Source organism: Epinephelus moara, chromosome 1 (assembly GCF_006386435.1).
Source record: "Epinephelus moara isolate mb chromosome 1, YSFRI_EMoa_1.0, whole genome shotgun sequence".
Taxonomy (NCBI): domain Eukaryota; kingdom Metazoa; phylum Chordata; class Actinopteri; order Perciformes; family Serranidae; genus Epinephelus; species Epinephelus moara.
This window is the reverse complement of record NC_065506.1, coordinates 16,376,189-16,396,710: the sequence shown is the minus strand read 5'-3', so window position 1 is coordinate 16,396,710 and position 20,522 is coordinate 16,376,189. Positions and strand designations below refer to the sequence as shown.

General features: G+C 39.6%; 1 protein-coding gene across 2 annotated transcripts in view; it reads left to right on the top strand.

Moving 5' to 3' along the window:
- nptnb (neuroplastin b) overlaps positions 1-20,522 on the top strand; it is a 30,736-nt gene that overhangs the window by 9,010 nt on the left and 1,204 nt on the right. The window contains exons 2-8 of one of the 2 annotated variants that reach the window (XM_050052094.1): positions 4,802-5,149; positions 9,846-10,020; positions 11,111-11,205; positions 14,426-14,559; positions 14,755-15,028; positions 20,312-20,333; positions 20,445-20,518. In XM_050052094.1, coding sequence (XP_049908051.1) covers positions 4,802-5,149; positions 9,846-10,020; positions 11,111-11,205; positions 14,426-14,559; positions 14,755-15,028; positions 20,312-20,333; positions 20,445-20,505 — 1,109 coding nt within the window. In that variant the 3' untranslated portion in view covers positions 20,506-20,518. The remainder of the gene's footprint in view (positions 1-4,801; positions 5,150-9,845; positions 10,021-11,110; positions 11,206-14,425; positions 14,560-14,754; positions 15,029-20,311; positions 20,334-20,444; positions 20,519-20,522) is intronic. The other variant, XM_050052103.1, reaches the window with a different exon arrangement.

Sequence of the window (20,522 nt, the reverse complement as noted above, 5' to 3'; positions counted from 1 at the left end):
CTCTCTTACTTTATTGTTTTATTGGTGAACAATTCATGTGTTAGACAGCTTGTTGTGTACTGTTTTTATTTGCCCTTACAAATGTACACTAACTGTGCACTAACATCAACAGTGGCTTTGTGATGTGCTGCAAGTCCACCAAGTCTCTTGCTTGCAGGCATTGTCCATACTGTGGATTTTGAGGAATAACACAAAACACAGATACACTACTGTTAAAAAAAAACATGCATTGAAACATGAATTTATATTAATATTTTTAACCATGCATTTTTTTGCCATGCAATTAGTCAATTTATTATGAGTTGATAAGTTTAGGAAATTAATTGGCAATTATTTTGATAAGAGATTGTTAAAGTTGCGAAGTTCACCAAGTATTGCTGCTGTTACAGTATATATTGTTTAAGTTGAATATCTTTGACTTTAGACAGTTGTTGGTTGTTGATTGGACAGAAATATCAATTTTAAGTTATCATCTTAGGCTTTGTGAAATGGTAGGGCATATTATAAAGTTTACTGTATGAAATAATATATTGATTATTGGAACAATAATCATCAGATGACTTTCTAATTGAAACTTTATGTAGGTTGCAGCAAAAACATGTCCATGTCCATTGATGTCCATGTACGATAAACAGCAGGAGGAGCCTACTATGCTTATGGAAACACAATCCAACAATAAAAGTGTTATCATCGTCTGCGCTCATCTTTCCTCTGTCACCAAGTAGCTGAGATCTGACCACCATTCATTGTCACTTCTTGTCTCCCTGCACGCCTTTGAAATGAATGAGTACCGGCTGGCTGCTTTGTGTTTTGTTTTCACTGCCAGTATAAGCTCCTTGTTTAAACAACACAAAAATTGGCCTGCTCATTGGCCGAGTGCTGTCTGTAGTTTGTTCTGTGGGTATGTCTCCGCAGAGCCTCCCTGAGCCTGAATTTAAATTAAGTCATCTGTTCCTTTTTCTGATTTAATTTGCCATCACCTTGGAGGGCATTATTTTCTTTTTTTATTTTAAGAAGATACTATACTGTGATTATGAGCACTTACGCATGGCTGACAACGGTTATCTGTGCCATGTGCCGAGCCAATTTACTGTCATACCCATAATCATAGTAAAGAACGCCATAGTGAATGTTCTGTCACATTGAAATATTGCTTTAGCAGTGTAGGCGGCTAGGCTTGGATTTACCCTCTGGGATTATGTGGTGAGCTTGATGGGCCCAGATGTTTCCAGAGAAAAGAAACAAATGCTAATTACTCGGCATATCTCTAGGCATTGCACATAGCAACACAAGTTGTAAGCACCAAATATCCTCACACATGAATACCTCAAATATTATTTTATTAATTTGCTAAATTCTCCTCACTTTTTCTCATTCCTATCATCTAATTAATTTTCATATGGCTGTGAGTCACAAACTAGTGTTAAGCAACAGACACGTTACCATTGTACTAACAAAAATCCATGTATTGTTAGGTATGTGAAATATTTTGGCTGTACTTTGACAGCCTTTTTTGAGTCCAGTGTGCAGAGAATAATGTACTGTAAGCCTTGTGAATGGTATTTATTTTCACCTGGCAGTTAAACTTTCAATAAAATTATTTAAATGAAATGGCTTCATTGTGGGGATGAGCTGAATGTAGCTGTTTACACTCCCTCCTCAGGCTTCCACGGGCTTATCTGTTCATGTGCTTATGAGACATTACTTTGAGCAGGGCAGACAGATCTGGGAGGGCCTGTAAGCTGTTGTATTTAGACACAGCACACAGTCTAACACTCAAGAGACCACAGGCTCTTTGTTCCCATTTCCTCTACAACAATCCAGGGCAGAGTTAAGGCAATGTTTTTTTTCTGATTTATTTAAGCACATGTGGTTTACAGCTGACAGGCTGCAGGGGCGGCAGAGAACAGTGTCTGTGGTCCAGGTGATTTGTCATTAGATGAGCTTCATTAAGGCTGGCAGTGCATTGTTGGGCTAACTACTGATGTGAAACCGGGTCATGAATCAGGCGCAGACACAGCATGGTGCACTCACAGTCGTGGTAATAATGCTTATAGATCCTATAAATTTCACTGTGTTTCATCACATGGAGGTAAGGTGGGGAGAAAAAATAGGGGTTGTTTGTACAGCTCCCTCAGATTAAATGCCAGCAGCGAGATGTATTGGGGACATGACTGCATATTCAGGTTCCACGTGTTTCTTAAATAAAGTTAATTTTGCTTTAAAAGCACACATCAACTGTGTGTGATTCCATCCTAACGATCCTATTCCACTGTGACCATATGTGAATTTTGAGAACCTGCTCTTAAAGTCCAGCTTATCCAAAATGAAAGCTGGCTGACCTAATTTCTGGCGTTACTAGCAAGAGCTGATATGGATGAAGAGATTAGGTTTATACATACATACATACATACAGTAACATCTATTTGTGAAGATTCTGTGAATTGTTTTTAAAAGGCATTTCAAGCTCTGAGAAAAAAGATAAGCCATGAGAATTGGCATCAGTGTATGAACGTATTAATTATTGAGTAGGCAAAATATCTGTATGACATCACAGAATGCATCCTTTTAAAACCAATGTGAAGATTTTCTTTCAGTGTGTTAAAAAATCACAAAAAAACAAAACAAAACAAAAACAGACCCATTTAACCTTCTACAATATCATGTGCAAGAATTGCATGGGCTTCCCTCAGGATCTCCAGTTTCCTCCCAGTCCAGTGACATGCATGTTATGTGAACCAATGACTGTAAATTGCCTAAAGGTGTGAATACAACTGTGAATGTGTTTGTCCGGCTGTATGTGTTAGCCTTGTGACAGACTGGCGACATGTCCAGGGTGTACCCTACCTACCCGTATGAGCTGGGATAGACTCCAGCACCCTGTGACCCTGAACAGAACAGGTGGATGTAGAAAATGGATTAATGGATTATAGGAAACTGGTGAAGGGTATCAACAAATTAGTGAAAAAATCATACAAGCTTATATACAGTATGTTATACCATAGTCTGGGTGAATACTTGATTTTAATTGGCAGCAGGGTGTTCATTCATTTCTGATAATTCCCAGTAGTCCCAGTAAAATTGTCTGTTCATTGTCTAAATAACAACACAGGCATTGAAATTGAGTAACTGGGACGTAGTCAGTGCCTCCGTTTACAATTTATTGCAACAAGTTAACAAGCTAACATCTAATTATTAGTCTTGTAGTAAAACATACTGTCAAATTATATTAACTGTTCGTCAACCGTATGCAATGGTATTGACTTTGAATCTTGCTAGCATAATGTTAGCTTTCTTGCTCATAGCTGAGCCAAAGGGTTCTGTGAGCTGTGTGGAGTCATATCTGAGGTTTGGCCTATTTACTGGTGGACTGAACAATGTTAAATGTCAAAACAGCTCCAGCAACACTTGTGGTATGGAAAAAAAACTTTATTGACCGACGCGTTTCGGCTTGTGGCTTTCATCAGGGTCATAAAGAAACATATTGCACACATCATTTCACTGAACAATGTTCCCATTGCACTCATGGTAATGATTGTCCCAGGTATAGGTCAAACCCTCAGGCTTGTAAAAAAACAAGATTTTGATTGCAAAACACATGAAAATGTAAAGGAAGTTTTTTTGTTTGTTTGTTTGACAAGTGACCATGGTATAAGCGAGATAATGCCATTTGAATAACTGTGTTTGTTAAAAACATGATATAACGTCACATAACGTGTCACTACCATAGCATGCTACACATACTAGCACACTACATTGTTATAAAAATTTCTTTTGGTTTCACACAGGAAATGAACAGCTGTCTCCCAGGTGAAAGTCCACCTCCCCTTCTCCCCTTCCACCCACCGGACTTATGTGGACTTTCTCACTTTCTATACTATGGCAATAGCTTGGAATGTCGAAAAATGCAGCCACCCTGTGCGTCTTATAACAACGCTAAAGGTTGCCTCTGTGCCTCAGTACTTACTTTGCCAAACTTTCAAGTTCTTATTGATGAGGTATTCTAACTAACAAACTTACTAACACATTTAATGGAGGCAATAACCTTTCATTCCAGCAGGTCATATAACTCTTAAGTGACATTAATTCCTGTGACAGAGTGGTGTCAGCAAGGCTTAATCTCAAGGGGAACATTTCCAAGCCAATGATTTTGACAAATCATGTGATTGTCTGCGCAATGTTTTTTTCCAGCACTGACAAATGTGTGGCACTCTTATGAGAAGTTTTCATGTCAATGGGGTCAAGTAGGAGTGGTACCACTGATTGTTGCCACAGAGTGAGTGTAGAAAAGCCTTGAGTGATTGTTCACCTACTTGTCAAGGCTCTCTGACAAGCAAACCTTTAAGGAGACTGATTAAACTCAGTGAGAATGCAGAAATAGTTCTACCCTTCAATCTTGTTGCACTCATTTTTATACGGTTAAATGTGACAGAGAAAAAGACATGGAGAAAGGAAAAAGAAAACAGAGTGAGAAATTATACCAGCACTACTTGCTGGCATGGACTTGAGACTGGTTGACTATGACTCTGTCTGACAGTTTTATGGCCTTAGTGGGCCAAGGAACCCTGACGTTGAACGGACTGGATTTAGGTGAATCATTAGCCTTTTCTTTTTCCACCTATCGATGATTTGAGCCTTGCTTCGTTATCATTTGCCTTTAATCATCCGCTCTTTTGTTTGTATGTACTCTGATCCTATTTAATTTCCTTCTCCATCCCTTAACCTTATCACACCTTCCTACTGCTCTAACCCTCTTCTACCCTTTCCTTCCCTGCCATCCTGATACACTTTTCCTCTCCAGCTGGGTTTGTGAAGTCGCCAATGTCTGAGACTAAGCTTACGGGGGACACCTTTGAGCTGTACTGCGACGTGGTTGGTAACCCAACTCCGGAGATCCAGTGGTGGTATGCTGAGATCAACCGAGCTGACTCCTTCAAGCAGCTGTGGGACGGAGCCCGCAAGCGTCGGGTATCCATCAACACGGCCTACGGCACCAATGGGGTCAGTGTGCTTGGCATCACGCGTCTCACACTGGAGGACTCTGGGACCTATGAGTGCCGGGCCAGCAACGACCCCAAGCGCAATGACCTCCGACAAAACCCTGCCATCACCTGGATCCGCGCCCAGGCCACCATTTCGGTGCTACAGAGTGAGTGGTCTATGTGCTGTAGTACCTAGATGATGAACGAACTATTGATCCCCTGTCCTAACCACTCCAGCCCGTAAAAACCTCTCAAGAGCCCACCCCACCACAGCGTTTACTGGCCAGACAGAAATAAAACAATCACTAATCATGTTATTTATTCATTTTTAAAGGTTTTTTCCCACAAGTATTAATAGTAAAAATATTCTAATTGTCTTAATCCCTCATGCCAATGGTTGCCTTTTGAGTTTTGTTTTCATAAATATTCAATTTTGTTCCTCAATTTAGTTACTGAACTCAGTAAACTCCCAGCCTCTCCCCAAATCCCTTGAGCATCTTGTTGTAAATGACCACAAACCCAGGAACTTTACCCAGTCTCTATCTACATTTCCTTCTTTCCTCCCACACCAGACCTTCGTTCTTACTGTCTCATGTGTCCTTTTACAATATTCTGATCATTATCTTTTTCTCTGTATCCTAATTTCACCCATTTCCTATTCCTGGACTTATTTGTGATACTTATTCCCTTAACATTATGTTGTGTCTCTTGCATTATGTGGATTGTTTTATTTACTTCAAAGCCCTGCCTGCTAAATGTAGCGGAAACCTAGTGGTGCTTTGAAGTAATGGTGCTTTTGATTTGGCTTTCTCACTCTGGGCACAGTGTAAATGGGACTGTAAGAAGACACAAGGAGGGATCCGTTAAGGTGTAAAAGAGTGATTCCTGTTGTCAGCTCTTTCCCTGATAAAAGCAAACATTTTCTGCTTTCAAATTCATGTGTGGTAATCCAATAAAGGATACGACCACACGAGGGCCTTGAGTGTCTCGTTTCTCGTTCAGATGAGGCAGAGATTTCACTTTTACTAAACAGTCTCTCTGGACTCGCCTGTGCCATGTGTAACCTTGTGCCTTCTCAGCCATTAAGCGTGTGACTGTGAATCAGTAATGACATTATATCCTTTAACCCTCTGCGCTATGCACACAAACATTCAAACAAACTGAATTTCAACTGGACCCTCCTAATCTGTACATGCTTCAGTGCTCTGCCCACTGGAGCACACGGAGATGTGGAATGTTGTTAGTCATAGTGAAGCTCTCTGAGAAGCTTAGAGGAGTTTGATCCTTGCTGGCTCTTCTGATTGGACTGACAAATTTTGATTTCTGTATGAGCACTATTTGATTAGCTGTAGAGCTGAGGCAATTTAAACTGTTAAAAGAAGTGCAAAGGACAGAAGCTGTTCACATTTACTCGTTTGCTACATTCCTGCCACAGTGTAACTTGTCTGACCTGCAATTCAAGCCCTCGCTAAATATATTCTGTCATTACTGAGGAGTAAATGTTCTTCATATATACATGTAATATCCAAGTTATTACATGTATATAACAGGCTATACATAATAGCCCACTGATATGGATGTATTGTCTGTAGTTGGGGAAACATGCCAAAGTCTTACTGTCTTGTTTTGGCCTTTTGTTTAATTTAGCTTGTGAATGTGAATCACTCTAAATCACTATACTCAGAACCATGATATTTACGGAGTAATTGATTACCATTACTAGGCTGTTTAATATTCAATTAAAAAACAAAACAAAACAAAAATATGCATGCGTGGATAATGTCGACTGAAGATACATCTTTTTAACATGTACTTTCTACATGTGTTTAAAGTGATACTCTCCCCAAATCTATCTTTTGAGTATGAAACTCTTAAAGAAATTGTGTTTTTCCTATTAAAGGTCCAGTGTGTAGGATTTAGGGGTATATATTGGCAGACATGGAATATAATATAATCTGTTTTCTTTTGTGTATAATAACCTGAAAAAAAGAATCACTGTGTTTTCATTACCTTTGAATGTGCTGTTTAAATCCACATAGGGAGCAGGTCCTTGTCTATGCTACATTGCACTGCCATGTTTCTAAATGGCTGGCTCTAGATAGGGCCATTCGTGTTTTCACACTGGCCACTGTAGTTGGCAGCCCCTTTGCAATGAGGGTGGGCAATCACTGGGTCCATTTGTTTAATATATAATTAGTTTTATTTTGTGGATAATTTGCCTCCCGCTAAAAACCTCCTGAACAATAAATGCTGACGAAATTCTTGCCAGTGGAAGCTGGTAGCAATCTGCAATCCTTGCTGCTAGATACCACTAAATCCCCTCAACCTTACACACTGGACCTTCAAAGGAATACCTGGACATTTTGGAAAATGCGCTACTTTGCCAAAGTTTTGCTTTTTTTGTGAAGAAATCGATACCACTCTCTAGAAATGAGAGGATCGTTCCTCATATCTAAGTCTTGAATCGAAGCCTATTTCCCAAAATGTCGCACTATTGCTTTGACAGAAACATCAACTGGGTTCAGCTTTGACTTCATGTCAAATACATCTGATTTCAATGGTGACAAGGTTTCAAAATGTCTGTAGAAACTTCTCTTGCATCATCGTCCGATGTTACACCAAAATATGGCAAAAGACATGGCTTCATGTCACACTTCCTTTTTATCACTCTTCTTGCAACCCTGAAATTTCCATGAAAGTACTTTATTTAGTTGTATTTTGGAGGAATTCTCTGAAGATACAAATACACATTAGGGGAAGTGATGATGGTGCTGGAGTGGTTTGCAAGATTTCTGTGAATGATTTTCCATTTTTGTTTCTTGCGTGAAGAGCTTTTCACCTTTGGAATCCAAGCTGAACACAGCTGGTGTCTCTGGGGAAAAGTAAACCTCAAACCTTTTACAGCCACTTTTAAAGCCAGCAAGAGTGAGTGTTTCATATCAAAATACGTACAGATAGCTTTTGTATATAGTATCACTTTAACTAAAAACAGATCTCAGTGGAAAGATAGCTATTTTACAGTAAGCACATTTGTGAGACTTTGCTTTTTAAAACAGTCATAATGGTATGTGAAGATCTACTGTTTGTATCACAAAGTATCACAAATGTGTGTTGTTTTGAAATAGACACAAGGATGTATTGAAAATTGAAAATAATCCGTATTATGAATGAGTGGTTCAAACCATTTAGCTCAACCATGTGCTCAGAAGGCCCACTTTTCTCCCTGTGCCAGTACAGTTAGTTGGACATCTCTCCGGTGTTGCACTTTTTGTATTGCAGTGTACTACAATGTTATGATTTGAGGCCTGCCTTGCCTTTTACAATGATATAATGCGGCCCCCAAACACAGACCTTGCCAAGCTATTTAGATTAAAAGATTGAATATATCTTGGGAAAATGTAACAGCTCCAGCTGACATTCAATCAAAACTGGTACTGTAATTAAGTATCCGATGATGTAGAGAAAACATGTTGATGATGTAATCATTTAAAAAGGTATCACCCCCTCATATAATATCTGTCAGATAATTGGATACAATATCAATCTAAATGCAGCTCTGTATTATAGCAGCAGTGAGAGGAAAGGGGGAGATCAGGTTTCACTACAGTCACATTCTGATGTGGCGATCATTATCCAACAGTTACCACATTTTACGTCGTGGTGTCCTACAAACAACCTTCCGGTTAAACTGCCTGTGGACCACTGTGCCGTGTTTGCTAAATGTTAATTTATGTACCTCATAATGTGTGTGTATGCATGTTTCCAAGATACTATTAATAGTACATGTGGTTCTGCTTGGTGGGGGAGAGAGAGCTGTAAGGGGGGGAGGGATGAGATATCCCCTCAGCTATTGACTATAAAGAATCGCAAGAAGAAGGTGTCATGCATGCTAATAGAAGTCACTTGCAGGTCTTAGTAGCCCTTCTTTCCCCTTGCTAGTGGCCTTGCAGCAGCAGCCAGTAGTAGGATTATGATGCTTCTCCTCTCTGCTCCTCCCCTTGGGGGCTCCATCGTTGCCATGGTTGGCCCGCCCTGGAGTGGGAGGAGGAGGAGGAAGAGGAGGAGGGGCAGGGCGGAGGAGGCTTCCTGCTCACTACTCATGGCAGAGCAAAGGGCGCCTCGCTCTCAGATGACACCTCCTGCTTCCCTGAACGTCCTTGAGAAATGGACCCTGGTATTGTGTAGTAACCAGTGTGCTTAGCCATTTGGAGGGTGAAGTAATTTAGGTAGTCATTCAGCTATAATGTAAAAATGTCAAGGGACTGCTCAGTGTTGTATAAATCTTCAGCCCAGATCTCCAAGTATATTTTTTTTACCTCTATATTCTGATGACATTTACATGCAAGCTTTAGGGTGGGCCATCTTTGAGAGTCCATCCAGTTTCCCCTGTTAAAATGAAGCATTAAAATGTCTGCAGTTATCAGCCACAGTATATCTTCCAGGCCTATCTCTCATATATCCTCCTGGAGACTGTGACTTAAAGTATTCAGAAAATCACTGATAAATGCAGTACTCTGAGAAGAGATAGATATAATCAGTCAAATTAATATTTGAGTAATATTTTGTTTGTCTCAATCTCTCTTATTCTCCTAATGTTGATCCATGCAGAAATACTACTTAAGTACTACTTTTTTACTCTAAAGATAAATGGTTGATACAAGGCTTCACAGCTGTTTCATGTACTTATTATGTCTTCTGTTTGTTTGTTGTGTGCACTTTTGTTTTCGCTTCATAGACACCCTCCTCCTACACAGATCGTATAAAAACAGCACACAGCCTACAGCTACTACAGCATGGGAGGAAGCGTTAAAACGGCGTTGAGCCCCACTTCTGTGATAAGGTTTGACTGTCTCTGTCTTCCAGAACCAAAGATCAATGCCTCTGATCAGACCATCCTGTCAGCGGACACTCCTCTCAAACCCGTTACCCTGCAGTGTAACCTCACCACTGCCCACACTCCCCACAGGGAAAGCTTCTGGGTGAAGAATGGACAGGAAATTGCAAACACGCGAACAGAGCAGAGGAACACAGTACACAGGTGACAAACGGCTTTGCCTCTATGTAGTAAGTAGGACATAGTTTGGGAGAGAGGAAATTGCTCCTAGGAATAGAAAGCGGATTTATTTACAATTTATCTAAATGTGGCCCTACCAGCTAAAAAAAAAAACAATGCTGAGGTGATTTTCCATAGTCACATCTAGCTCTCAAACAGTGGGGGCCTGGAGAAATTCTTGCCTGAAAATATCACAGAGCAGGACCTTGCTGAGACAAAGGCTGTGTACCCAGTGGCTCTACATTCAAAATAGTCGTGCTGCTCACATTTTCAGAAATGGTACCTTGGGTTTCTTTTCTGCTTGGACAGCTAACTGTCAACAGTTGCTTGTAAATGGGTCAGACCACAGATCTGATGCATGTGGTCCTCTACAAGTTGTCAGTGTGCATGTTTTGAATAGACACGGCACGGCAGAGAAATCAACTCATCAAAGCTAGACTGTACAGTCGACCTCAAGCAACGGCTGAGGCAGTTAGTAAACACAGGTTTTCTAAATGTTGATAGGAGGTAGTTTACTCAAGGGTTTAAATGTCTTCAAACCAGCATTGATTGAGATCAAAGCTGAGGCAACTCCTGACTTTCTCACACATTTGATTTTCCAAAAAAAAAGCATATCACTGCCTTAAGACAAATATTGAACTGTACCTATGAATTTAACAACATACAAAAAAACTATCATACCCTGAAGTACCAACTAGTTGTTAGTTCCTGCTGTCACACAGTATAACCATTGGAGCACAAAGCTACTGTCGCCCCCGTAGACATACCACAGACTCTCCCTAGCCACAAGATAAGACCAATTGGTCACTTCCTTGTCACATTACATCAGTGATACTCTGAGGATTACAGCTAAAATGCCCGTGGTGCCCTTCCCTGCAGAATCCAGAGCTGCTGCTCCGTAATATAACAGCATAATGCCAACATTTTGTCTCCTGTGGCCTTATAAACCCCTCAATCTTTCACCGCTGTAGTCCAAACTAATTACTGGAGTTAAACTGAAATTAGTTGACTTTATTTACTTGACTGGCAAATTAAAGTTGTGGAATAAGTTGGTTTGTTTTGTGTTTTGTTGTAGAATCGCTAAACCACGGGCAGATGACTCCGGGGAATACATGTGTGTTTACACATTTGACATGGCACCGAATGCAAATGCTACTATTGAAGTAAAAGGTAAGATTTCTCCGTGACATATTAACACCTGAACCTTTGCTGCATGCATGACACAAATACATCTTATTAAAAAATGCCAGTGTCTGACAACTGATTTCCTCCATAATGTATTCAGCTTCTGAGAAAGCCCTGGCTTTAGTTTCAGCCTTTTTGTTCTACTACTAAAAGATAGAAGCTGTGTGAAGAGGGTCCTTGTTGACAAAGATGTTTGAATTCATCGAGTGCAGTGGTGATGACAGGGGGCAATCCTGAGGCTGTTGTCACTCTTGGCCTGCACTGATACAACAGTCTAGCAAAATGGACAGGCATTGCACAGGCTCACTGAGACCTGCAACCACAAAGCCCACTAGGAGGCATCATTAAGAGCAGTTATACGCTGAAGAAAATGGATGATATGAGGATTGTACATTCATTTTATATTTTATAAAAATGGTTTAAGTAGAAAAGGTTAACTAGGACAGTAACAGCAAATAACCTTACTAAATACCTGCTGTGTTGGTTTCATTCAAGCTGACAGCAAAGCCATCAACTTGAATAAGGAATCTTCTCTGAGAAAGGGCAAGTGAAACCCTGTTCAAGAGAAGCTTGGCTGTGTGTAGTGCTTAAGCCAATTTGCTGTGGCATGGCTATGGAGCATACTGAGCATGCCCTGCCTCTTATTCCGCGGCTGTCTTAAAGCGCTGCCTGATTGCATAACATGGGTGATGACCGTGTGTGTTCTGCTTTCACTGGATTGTGAGATGATGGGACTCGTCGCCATTCAAACTGAAGTATCCTAGCCATCACTAGACTGCAGGCCTGTGACTGTTGAGGCTTGCTATCTGTCCCCTGGAGAAAAAGTCAGTCTTTTGACTAAACTGACGATGCATGCCCTTTAAAAGGGCCTACATTCCATGTCTAAAAAAATGAAATAACAAGAGTGTTTTGACGTTTAGAGTAGGTACTGTTGCTGGGTCTAAACAAAGCATTTCTTCAGTTCTTAAATGCTCTTGTGATTTTCTAGAGGTGTTTGAGATCTTTTGTGACCCAGGTAGCAAGCCCACTGTTATGCTAGCCAGCTTTGCACTGCGCTTCTGGCAGCAGTTCACTGAGATCCCTCGCCTACAGTGTCCTTGGCACACTCATCCTTGCAGGACTCAGCTCAGAGGCAACAGATGGAGGGTTCTGTGATGTTGTAGGATTAAGGCTCTGAATCCGGTCCCAGCCATCTCTGTGGCAGCAGTGGAGTTTATTGTCTGTGATACTAAGCTTACCACAGATACATATTTGGTACCTTATATTTCTCAAATTTTGCTAAATGTCAGGCACATTTTTCTATGAACACGTATACTCATAATTTCACATTTCCCTCAAGCAAACAAATGTTGATTGTCCAAGTTCATACAATTTTACGCAAATTCTCAAAATCAAAACATGTCGCCACTTAAACATAAAATAAGGGGAGTACCTAATGAAGGATTTTATTAAATGGCTCTTTAACATGTGCTGTCATCTTTTTTTTCTGTTTCTTTTCTGACAGCTTTGACCTTGCTCCTCCTCACACATCCTTGTCACACTCCTACGTCACGTTACCTCTGTCTGGCTCACACAGATTAATAATCACAGTAATTGTACTCAGGGGTGTGAAATGGAGGTTTCTGCCTGTTTTAGCGCCACTCTGAGGGCTGTCTCTGTGCTGTCTGTCACTACATAATACAGTCAGGACAAGGCACAAATGAGCTTGGCCACTCCCCTGCTCAGGGAGCACGTGTGCACCATAATTAGAGTGGGGTGATGTCACCAAAGAGCTCAGACCCCTCCTGCTCCATTATCCATGCGCAGCTGAAAAATGCTCACTCCAGGCCTCTCCCCTTATCCTGCTTAATTGCATGGAAGGAATTATTGTAATTTTGAGGATTAGTGGAAAAGCAGGAACAGTTATCTTCCTGATGCTGTGCAGCGTTACATGGAGAGTCTGTGTCTCACCTTTGGGAGAGACTCTGTTCTATTGATGGATGACTTTGACTTGGCATCTGTTGCGGTGCTTTATGACATATGCCAAAATTTATTACATCCTGAACCTTTGTGTTGTATTTTCATTATCAGTATATTCATTAATCAGGGACAATTCACACAGTTTCCTTTGGCTCAATATCTCTTTTGTGGAATTCACTGTAGAACTGTTTTGAATGGGAACATCTGGAAACTCTCATATCATACCGATCCCCTTCTTCCCTGACCTCATTATAAATTGCACTGAAATGCTTTTATCTCTTCCAGAGTGATATTCCCCATTGCTGGGGTTCGGTGGTGGGGGTTTATGTGCTCAAAGAATAATTGCACACCCGAATCTGTACTTTTTATTAAGAGTTGTACTCCTGGGCAAGACTCTGTTTTACTAGACTCAATGTGGTTTTCCGAAAAGGGTTTCTTTCATGTATTTTTATCATATGCTGAAAAGTCATACTGGGATATTTTGTCCATATATTTTAAGCGATGTACTACTAAAAACTATTAGAATCTACTAAGAAACAAAACCTCATTACATCAGCAATGATCAAATTCTTGTAGAAGCACTCCTTAAATACAGCTCTAATGAGAGTTTGACTGCACACCTATGTCAAAGAGAGAGGTATTTATAATTAGAATATTACTAGTGCTGCAGTAACTGTTTAAATGATAGGGTGCTGAAACTATATTAGCAAGTACAATAGTAGATACTCCTTTACCATCAATACCTCCATATCATCTTTAGCTTTAGCTTAGCTTTAGCTAGATTTTTTAGAAATAATGCTAAGAAAACCTATGAGTAGATTCAGGAGTCAAGTGGAAAAGAGGAAAGCCTTGAAATGTAGGAAATATGATACAACACATATTCAGTACCCACTGAGTGAGATACTGTGAAGTAAATAAGAAGTAATGACGTGACTTTAATTAACGAAATGATGCAACGTGATGCATATGATTTTTGAAAATATCTGACAGGAGCCCACTAACTGTGCTTCTTCTTGACTGCAGTAGCTTGAAGTTGTGAAATTTTCAAAGGAAAAAGGGCCGCTTCAGTGTGTTTACCCCGCTATAGAGACTCTTAATTACACTCCTCTCTCTTAGCCATAGCCTCAACAGCCAATCATGCTTTCCTTATTCATGCCATCTGGTGGAGTTAAAACGTGCCTTTGAATGTCTTACTTCTGCCAACTCAGCTATTGATCAGCTTTATTTATTTATTTTACCTTTCCAGCAAAACCTGATGTCACCGGCCACAAGCGAAGTGAAAATAAAAACGAGGGGGAAAATGCAATGCTGTACTGCAAGTCTGTTGGCTACCCACATCCCACCTGGACATGGCGTAAAATGGACGGAACATCCTACACGGTATGTGTACATATTATATACTGTAAACTGTATACTATATACTGTTTATATAAGTATAAAAACTGAAGGACAGAGAGAGAAACAGACAGTTATACTGTATAGGTGCAGTGGGTAGACCTGTTAGAAAGCATGCTGCATATCTATTCCAAATTAAGCATTGTTATTGTTTTCATTGTAATAAACTTTGTGTTCCAGGACATTGACAACTCCACCGGACGCTTCTTCATCACTAACAGAGACAACTACACCGAGCTGAACATACTAAACCTGGATATAAGCACAGATCCTGGAATATACCAATGCAATGCCAGTAACGTGATTGGAAACACTGCTCAGACCACTATACTACGAGTGCGCAGCCACCTTGCACCGCTTTGGCCTTTCCTGGGTGTGCTCGCAGAAATTATAATCCTAGTAGTCATCATCGTTGTGTATGAGAAACGCAAGAGGCCAGACGACATTATTGATGGTAAGAAAACCTCTTCTCTGTTACTAGTAGGAGGCACGAGTACATTTTAAAAAACTATGAAAGTAGATATGATATTATTTATGTTCAAATTACAACATTGCACTTTGGAACGTTTGAGATGTTTTTTTTTTGTCTGGTGTCTGATGTCCGCTATGAATGTATTGTAATAGTTTACAAATATATTAACTATGTACTGTACACACTGCCATGAAACTGAGGCTAAGGTTTCAACACGGTTGATCATTAGAGGTTTGCTTTCAACTGTCAGATAAGAAATTTAAGTATGAACAGAAACTACCCAGTGACTGTTTTCCAAACCGGCAATGACTGTAGGAACAAATGTCATCAAAAGAAGATTAATCAGATCTTAAAGGGACAGTTAACCCCAAAATCAAAAATAAATATTGCATAGTTTTGGGCATATCTGCTGTAGAGATGTCTGCCTTCTCTCTGATATAATCAAACTTGATGGCACTCAGCTTGTGGTGCTAAAAGCACCAAAACATACATATTTGAAAAATTCAACAGCAATGTCGCTTTCCAGAAATCATGATCCGTTTACTCAAAATAACCCACAGATCTTGTAGTGAGCAGTTTCATACAGGAGCTATTTTCACACAGAAGGAAGCATGCATCTACACATGGACAAGGGCTCAGAATCATGGCAGATGTAAACATTAGCTAAGGTGTGATGTTAGCTAGCTCAATGGTGCTAAATGAGCTAGCAGCAAGGCATGCTTCCTTCTGTGCAGTGTTACCGTTGTTAGATGTAGTTCAGTAGAAACAGTTGAAAAACATGAAACTGCTCACAACAACGTCTGTGGATTATCTTGAGTAACTGGGACATGATTTATGGAAAGAGACATTGCTGTTGAGTTTTTCAGATGTATTTTTTGGCACTTTGAGCACCACAAGCCGAGTGCCATCTAGTTCCATTATATTCAAGATAAGATAGACATCTCTACGGCCGATGTCTCCAACACTTGACAAATCACTCCAAAACAATCTAGGTTGATAAACAGCACTACAAGTAAGACGAAAAATATGTACTTTTTATTTTGGGGTGAACTGTCCCTTTAAGCTACCACAAGGTTGCATCTGCTCTCAGAGGAGATCTGTAGTGGCCAACTGACTGTCAAGGGACTTGCCTCCTTGCCTCTCGACTGGTGTGGTGAAAGGAGAAAGGAAGAATATTGTCACATATACTACAGCTAACCTTTCCGAGTTGTGTGCTGTGCTAATGGCACTGGCAACAGCACATTTGGATCCATGTTGATAGCAGAATAAGTGTGCAGAAACATGTGGGGTTATCAGCCTGTAGCTATAAAATATATCCGTCCGACTATGTAACTTAATTGGTTACTATTCTTTCCCCCTTCCCCCCTCTTTCCAAATGGCAACATAATCTAAATGGGTGGTAAGTGAGAAATCCTGCATGGTTTCGGAGATTTTATTTCTTTATGTCGATTTGTATGTTTTTACGAGCCTACAGTCCATCCAAAACCTTTTGATCTTTGCCGAGATATTAACACAGTAAATTATGTTTATACCAGTTTGGGTGAAATCAGCACTTGTCTTCATTCATTTCCTTTTTCATAAGGACATGTTCCCCCATGATCAATAGTGAAAAGTTGAATTAATTTGCGTAAATCTCCAAAGAGCCGTAATATTTGTGATATTAAAAGCCCAATCAAGATATTTTGTGTTTCTCAATGCAGACCTGTACCAGTATGTTAGTAGTCCCAGTGTGACAGCCCAACCTAACCATGTGAGTGAAAGAAGTGAAAAACAATTACGCCCAAACTTTAAGATTTGGGAGTAAAGTTATCTACATTGACTATATTGGCAAACACAATGGCAAACCAAACCAAATACATGCCTTGATTCAGTTTTATAGATTTTTGGGTAGCTGTGGATATACCCTGTTCTATTTTTTTCTGTTAACTGAAATACAATATAAAACAAAGATGTTAACACCCTTAAGGAAGGCAGACCCATCTAACCTTGCAATATTAATGCTGTAAACCACCTGTAATACTTTCCTTTACTAATAGGACTACTTTGAAACACACTGGTATTTTCTCCATTCAATAAAAACATCTACTGTTATGAATACTTCACTGTTCAGTCCTCAAACACAGGATGAGCCCTGTTTTTCAATGTAATCCAAAGAATAAAAAAACATACTGTATCACGACCAACGTAGTTGTAACATTACAGAGCTACTTGACTGTTAAGAGTACAGGAAAGCTTCAAGAGCCCCTACTTTAGTGGCCAATTGAGGTTACACTGAAGCATCTGCAGTGTGGGTATGAACATTACGCCAAAATATCAAACCACCAATGTGGGCAGAGAAATAGTAAAAACAGGAATGAAAAAACAGAAATGAATAATTCATTCTGTATCCATTTACTCATGCATATATACATAACCAACCTATACATTTACTGTAACTTATTTCCATTTGAAGTTTTGTCTGGTATCCCCTACATAAGACCAGCTTTTCCATTTAACAAAAAAAATGGCCCGTGCTTTAGGAGGCAGACAAAACCGCACGATAAGAATGTGACAAGATGAAAATGTCTAGAAAGCCCAAGGGTGTCTCCAGTCACCACAGGTTCAGTCTGACCTCTACTCATGTGGCTTTGCCTTCTTTTCTTTTTGGAATAAAACATGAACACAAGCACAATACAGAACTGCAACCACTAATATGAATCACTCCAACTGGGCAACAGTTGTACTCCACACTCTAATACAGACTAAACAAACAGAGCTTCAGGGTACATCCTGCTTTTCATTTACTGACCGTGGGAGCCGTCTGAAATTGCAACCGCGGTCCAAACAAAATAAGATTTCCTCAGTCAATTGTGTAAGGAATATTAAGTAGATAAACCTGTCTTAAAGTTTTCATCAAATGTGTGGGGGTTTCTCTTTTTCTTTCCTTTTAATCCACATATACACTTTACCCACACTTCAGGCAATCACAAACTAAGGCTTAGAGCGACAGACTTAAAATGTATTAATCATTTAATTGGGTTGAAAATAGTGTTTACTGATGCGTCATTATCCACTGATTAACCATTTAATGAGTATTAACATCAGTTGCAATTACATAATATGAACATATTGACTGACAATACAAATGATTTCTTTCAGTTTTACAAGTAGTATAGATACCCATTTATAATATTTATCAGTGCACATTTCTGAAGTTGAAAATATGTTATCAGTTACTCAACATTATTTAATGTATAATTTATTATACATTTAACACTATGCTGGTAAACTGTGTTTCTAATCATGTTATCTTTATTCGATTTCCATCACTAAATCATAAATCATTATTTGTTTGTGACCTGTTAAAATAATTACTTTATCATCAGAAAAAAACAATACCAGCTTAAAATACATGCACACACACTCACAGACATACACAAACTACACTGCTAAAGTAAGCTCCGTGCATGGCCTCTAGTTTGGTTTCATCTACCGGAAAAATGAAGCGATTAAGGTGGATTATATTTGCCATGTTTATGCCATTCAAATCAGGAATGAGGACTCCCTGCTCACGATGCACAGCCTCTCTAAAATCTCCTTTTAGCATCCCGTATTCCCGGAGGTTTTGGCCCCTGTCTGTGTGCATTATGAATTCTGGTCTCTTGATGGCTTAGCTGTGTTTGAACACTTTTATACTCCAGAGCCAAGGGCTCTGAGGCAAAGGCTGACATTTCTATCCTGTGTTTCAAAACCAGTTGCTAAAATTACAGATTTTGCTGGGTGATGATTTGCTAAATAACACATCACTTTGTGTATTAAGGAAAACTTAAAGCTAAAAAACTTACAGTATCTCTGCAGAAAAAGTAGAACTGATGCAATCAGACTTGATGCGCTACAATGATTATTATCAATACTCAACTATCAATCTCACACAGCAAAAATCTGTTATTCATTATGTGCTTGCAAGGCCATTATAGTAAACACAGCTTTTGTGGTGTATACATATAAGGTGTGAAAACAGGGGGATGTACCGACAGATGTTCCTCCTCCAAGTGATCACTGAACCATGTTTTTTTGTCTAACATTATAACTGCCATAATCCGGTCCATATTAATACCATGGAATGCTGCTAATGCTGCTTATCTCCGATTTATAACTGCATGGAAAATATCTCACCGTGACTGGTTACTTACCTGTTTACACATTTTCATCTGTATGCCAAACACCAACCACCCTGTCAACCCCAAGGCTGTGGATTTTTGAACCTGTCACTCAATGCAACAATATTCACTATTATTCACCAGTTTCTGCTAGTGTTACATCGTAATGTATGCTATTCATTGCACTGCTGTATGGTGAGAGAGTATGTCAATTTTATATCTTGGTCCCTCTGAGAAAATTACTGCTCAAAAAATGTGTATTTTTATTAACGTCATGTAGATAATCTGAATAGAAATTATCACGGTATAGAGAGATATTAACCACTGTGTGCTGCAGGGAATTGATGCTGAGAGAAAGCTTTGAAGGGATTCATGTTTTTATGCCAAGTCAGTCACAATGTCACACCCATGTACCAGGCTCTTTAACAATCACTATGAAATTGCTGAGTGTAATTAAAAGATGGCTTTAAGTGAGCCATCTGTAACCCTCCTACACATATGCTCAGGCTGAAATGAACAGGAGCCCCATGAGATTGAGATAGCATGCGAGGTTAAGTTTAGAGTGTTTGGCATTAAAGATGTGGTTTTTTAAGAGACCAGCCACTGTTTTTTTTCACATTTCAGCCCTTCTATTACAAATATGCTGCAGCCTTTAACAGCTTTTAGGCTCTGAAAAAAAAATAAATAAATAATGCAAGAAGCTCCTAAATTCTGTGTATGTTTAGTGCTTTCCCTCTGACTCTGTTTATCAAACACGACGCTTGTGCATACAAAGCTGTTCGGCAGCTGACTCCCATGTCTGTGATGTCAGCGCTTCCCACTAGTGCACGACTCTGCCACACCAGTATTCAAGTATTCAAAGCAATCTGTGCTTTCAGCTGCATCATCCCACAATATTTATGTTCACTGAATGATTTGATAACCTATCTCTAGCAAATTTCAGGTTTCTAAAAGTTTATTTTCACAACAAAAAAAGGGAAAACTGTGAAAAATGTCAGCAAAGTAAAGCACATACTATTTGCAGTAAATGCGCTGAAACATGCAGCACGAATATTTCGCTTTTGTCTTTGCATTATATTTGACTTCTGTTTCCCTTCTTTTCCCCCGTTTTCTTCTTGTGTCAAAGATGACGAACCAGTTGGACAAATGTAAGTAAATATTCCTATTGCTGCACATATAATTCATACAGAAATGCTGGGTGCTGTAATTTGAATTGCCATTACCTGTAGGTCACTAAATCATAGCTTCTTTTTTCCCAGGAAAACAAATTCAACAAACAACCACAAGGACAAAAACATTCGCCAGAGGAATACAAAATAAGCAATTTACTCAAGTAA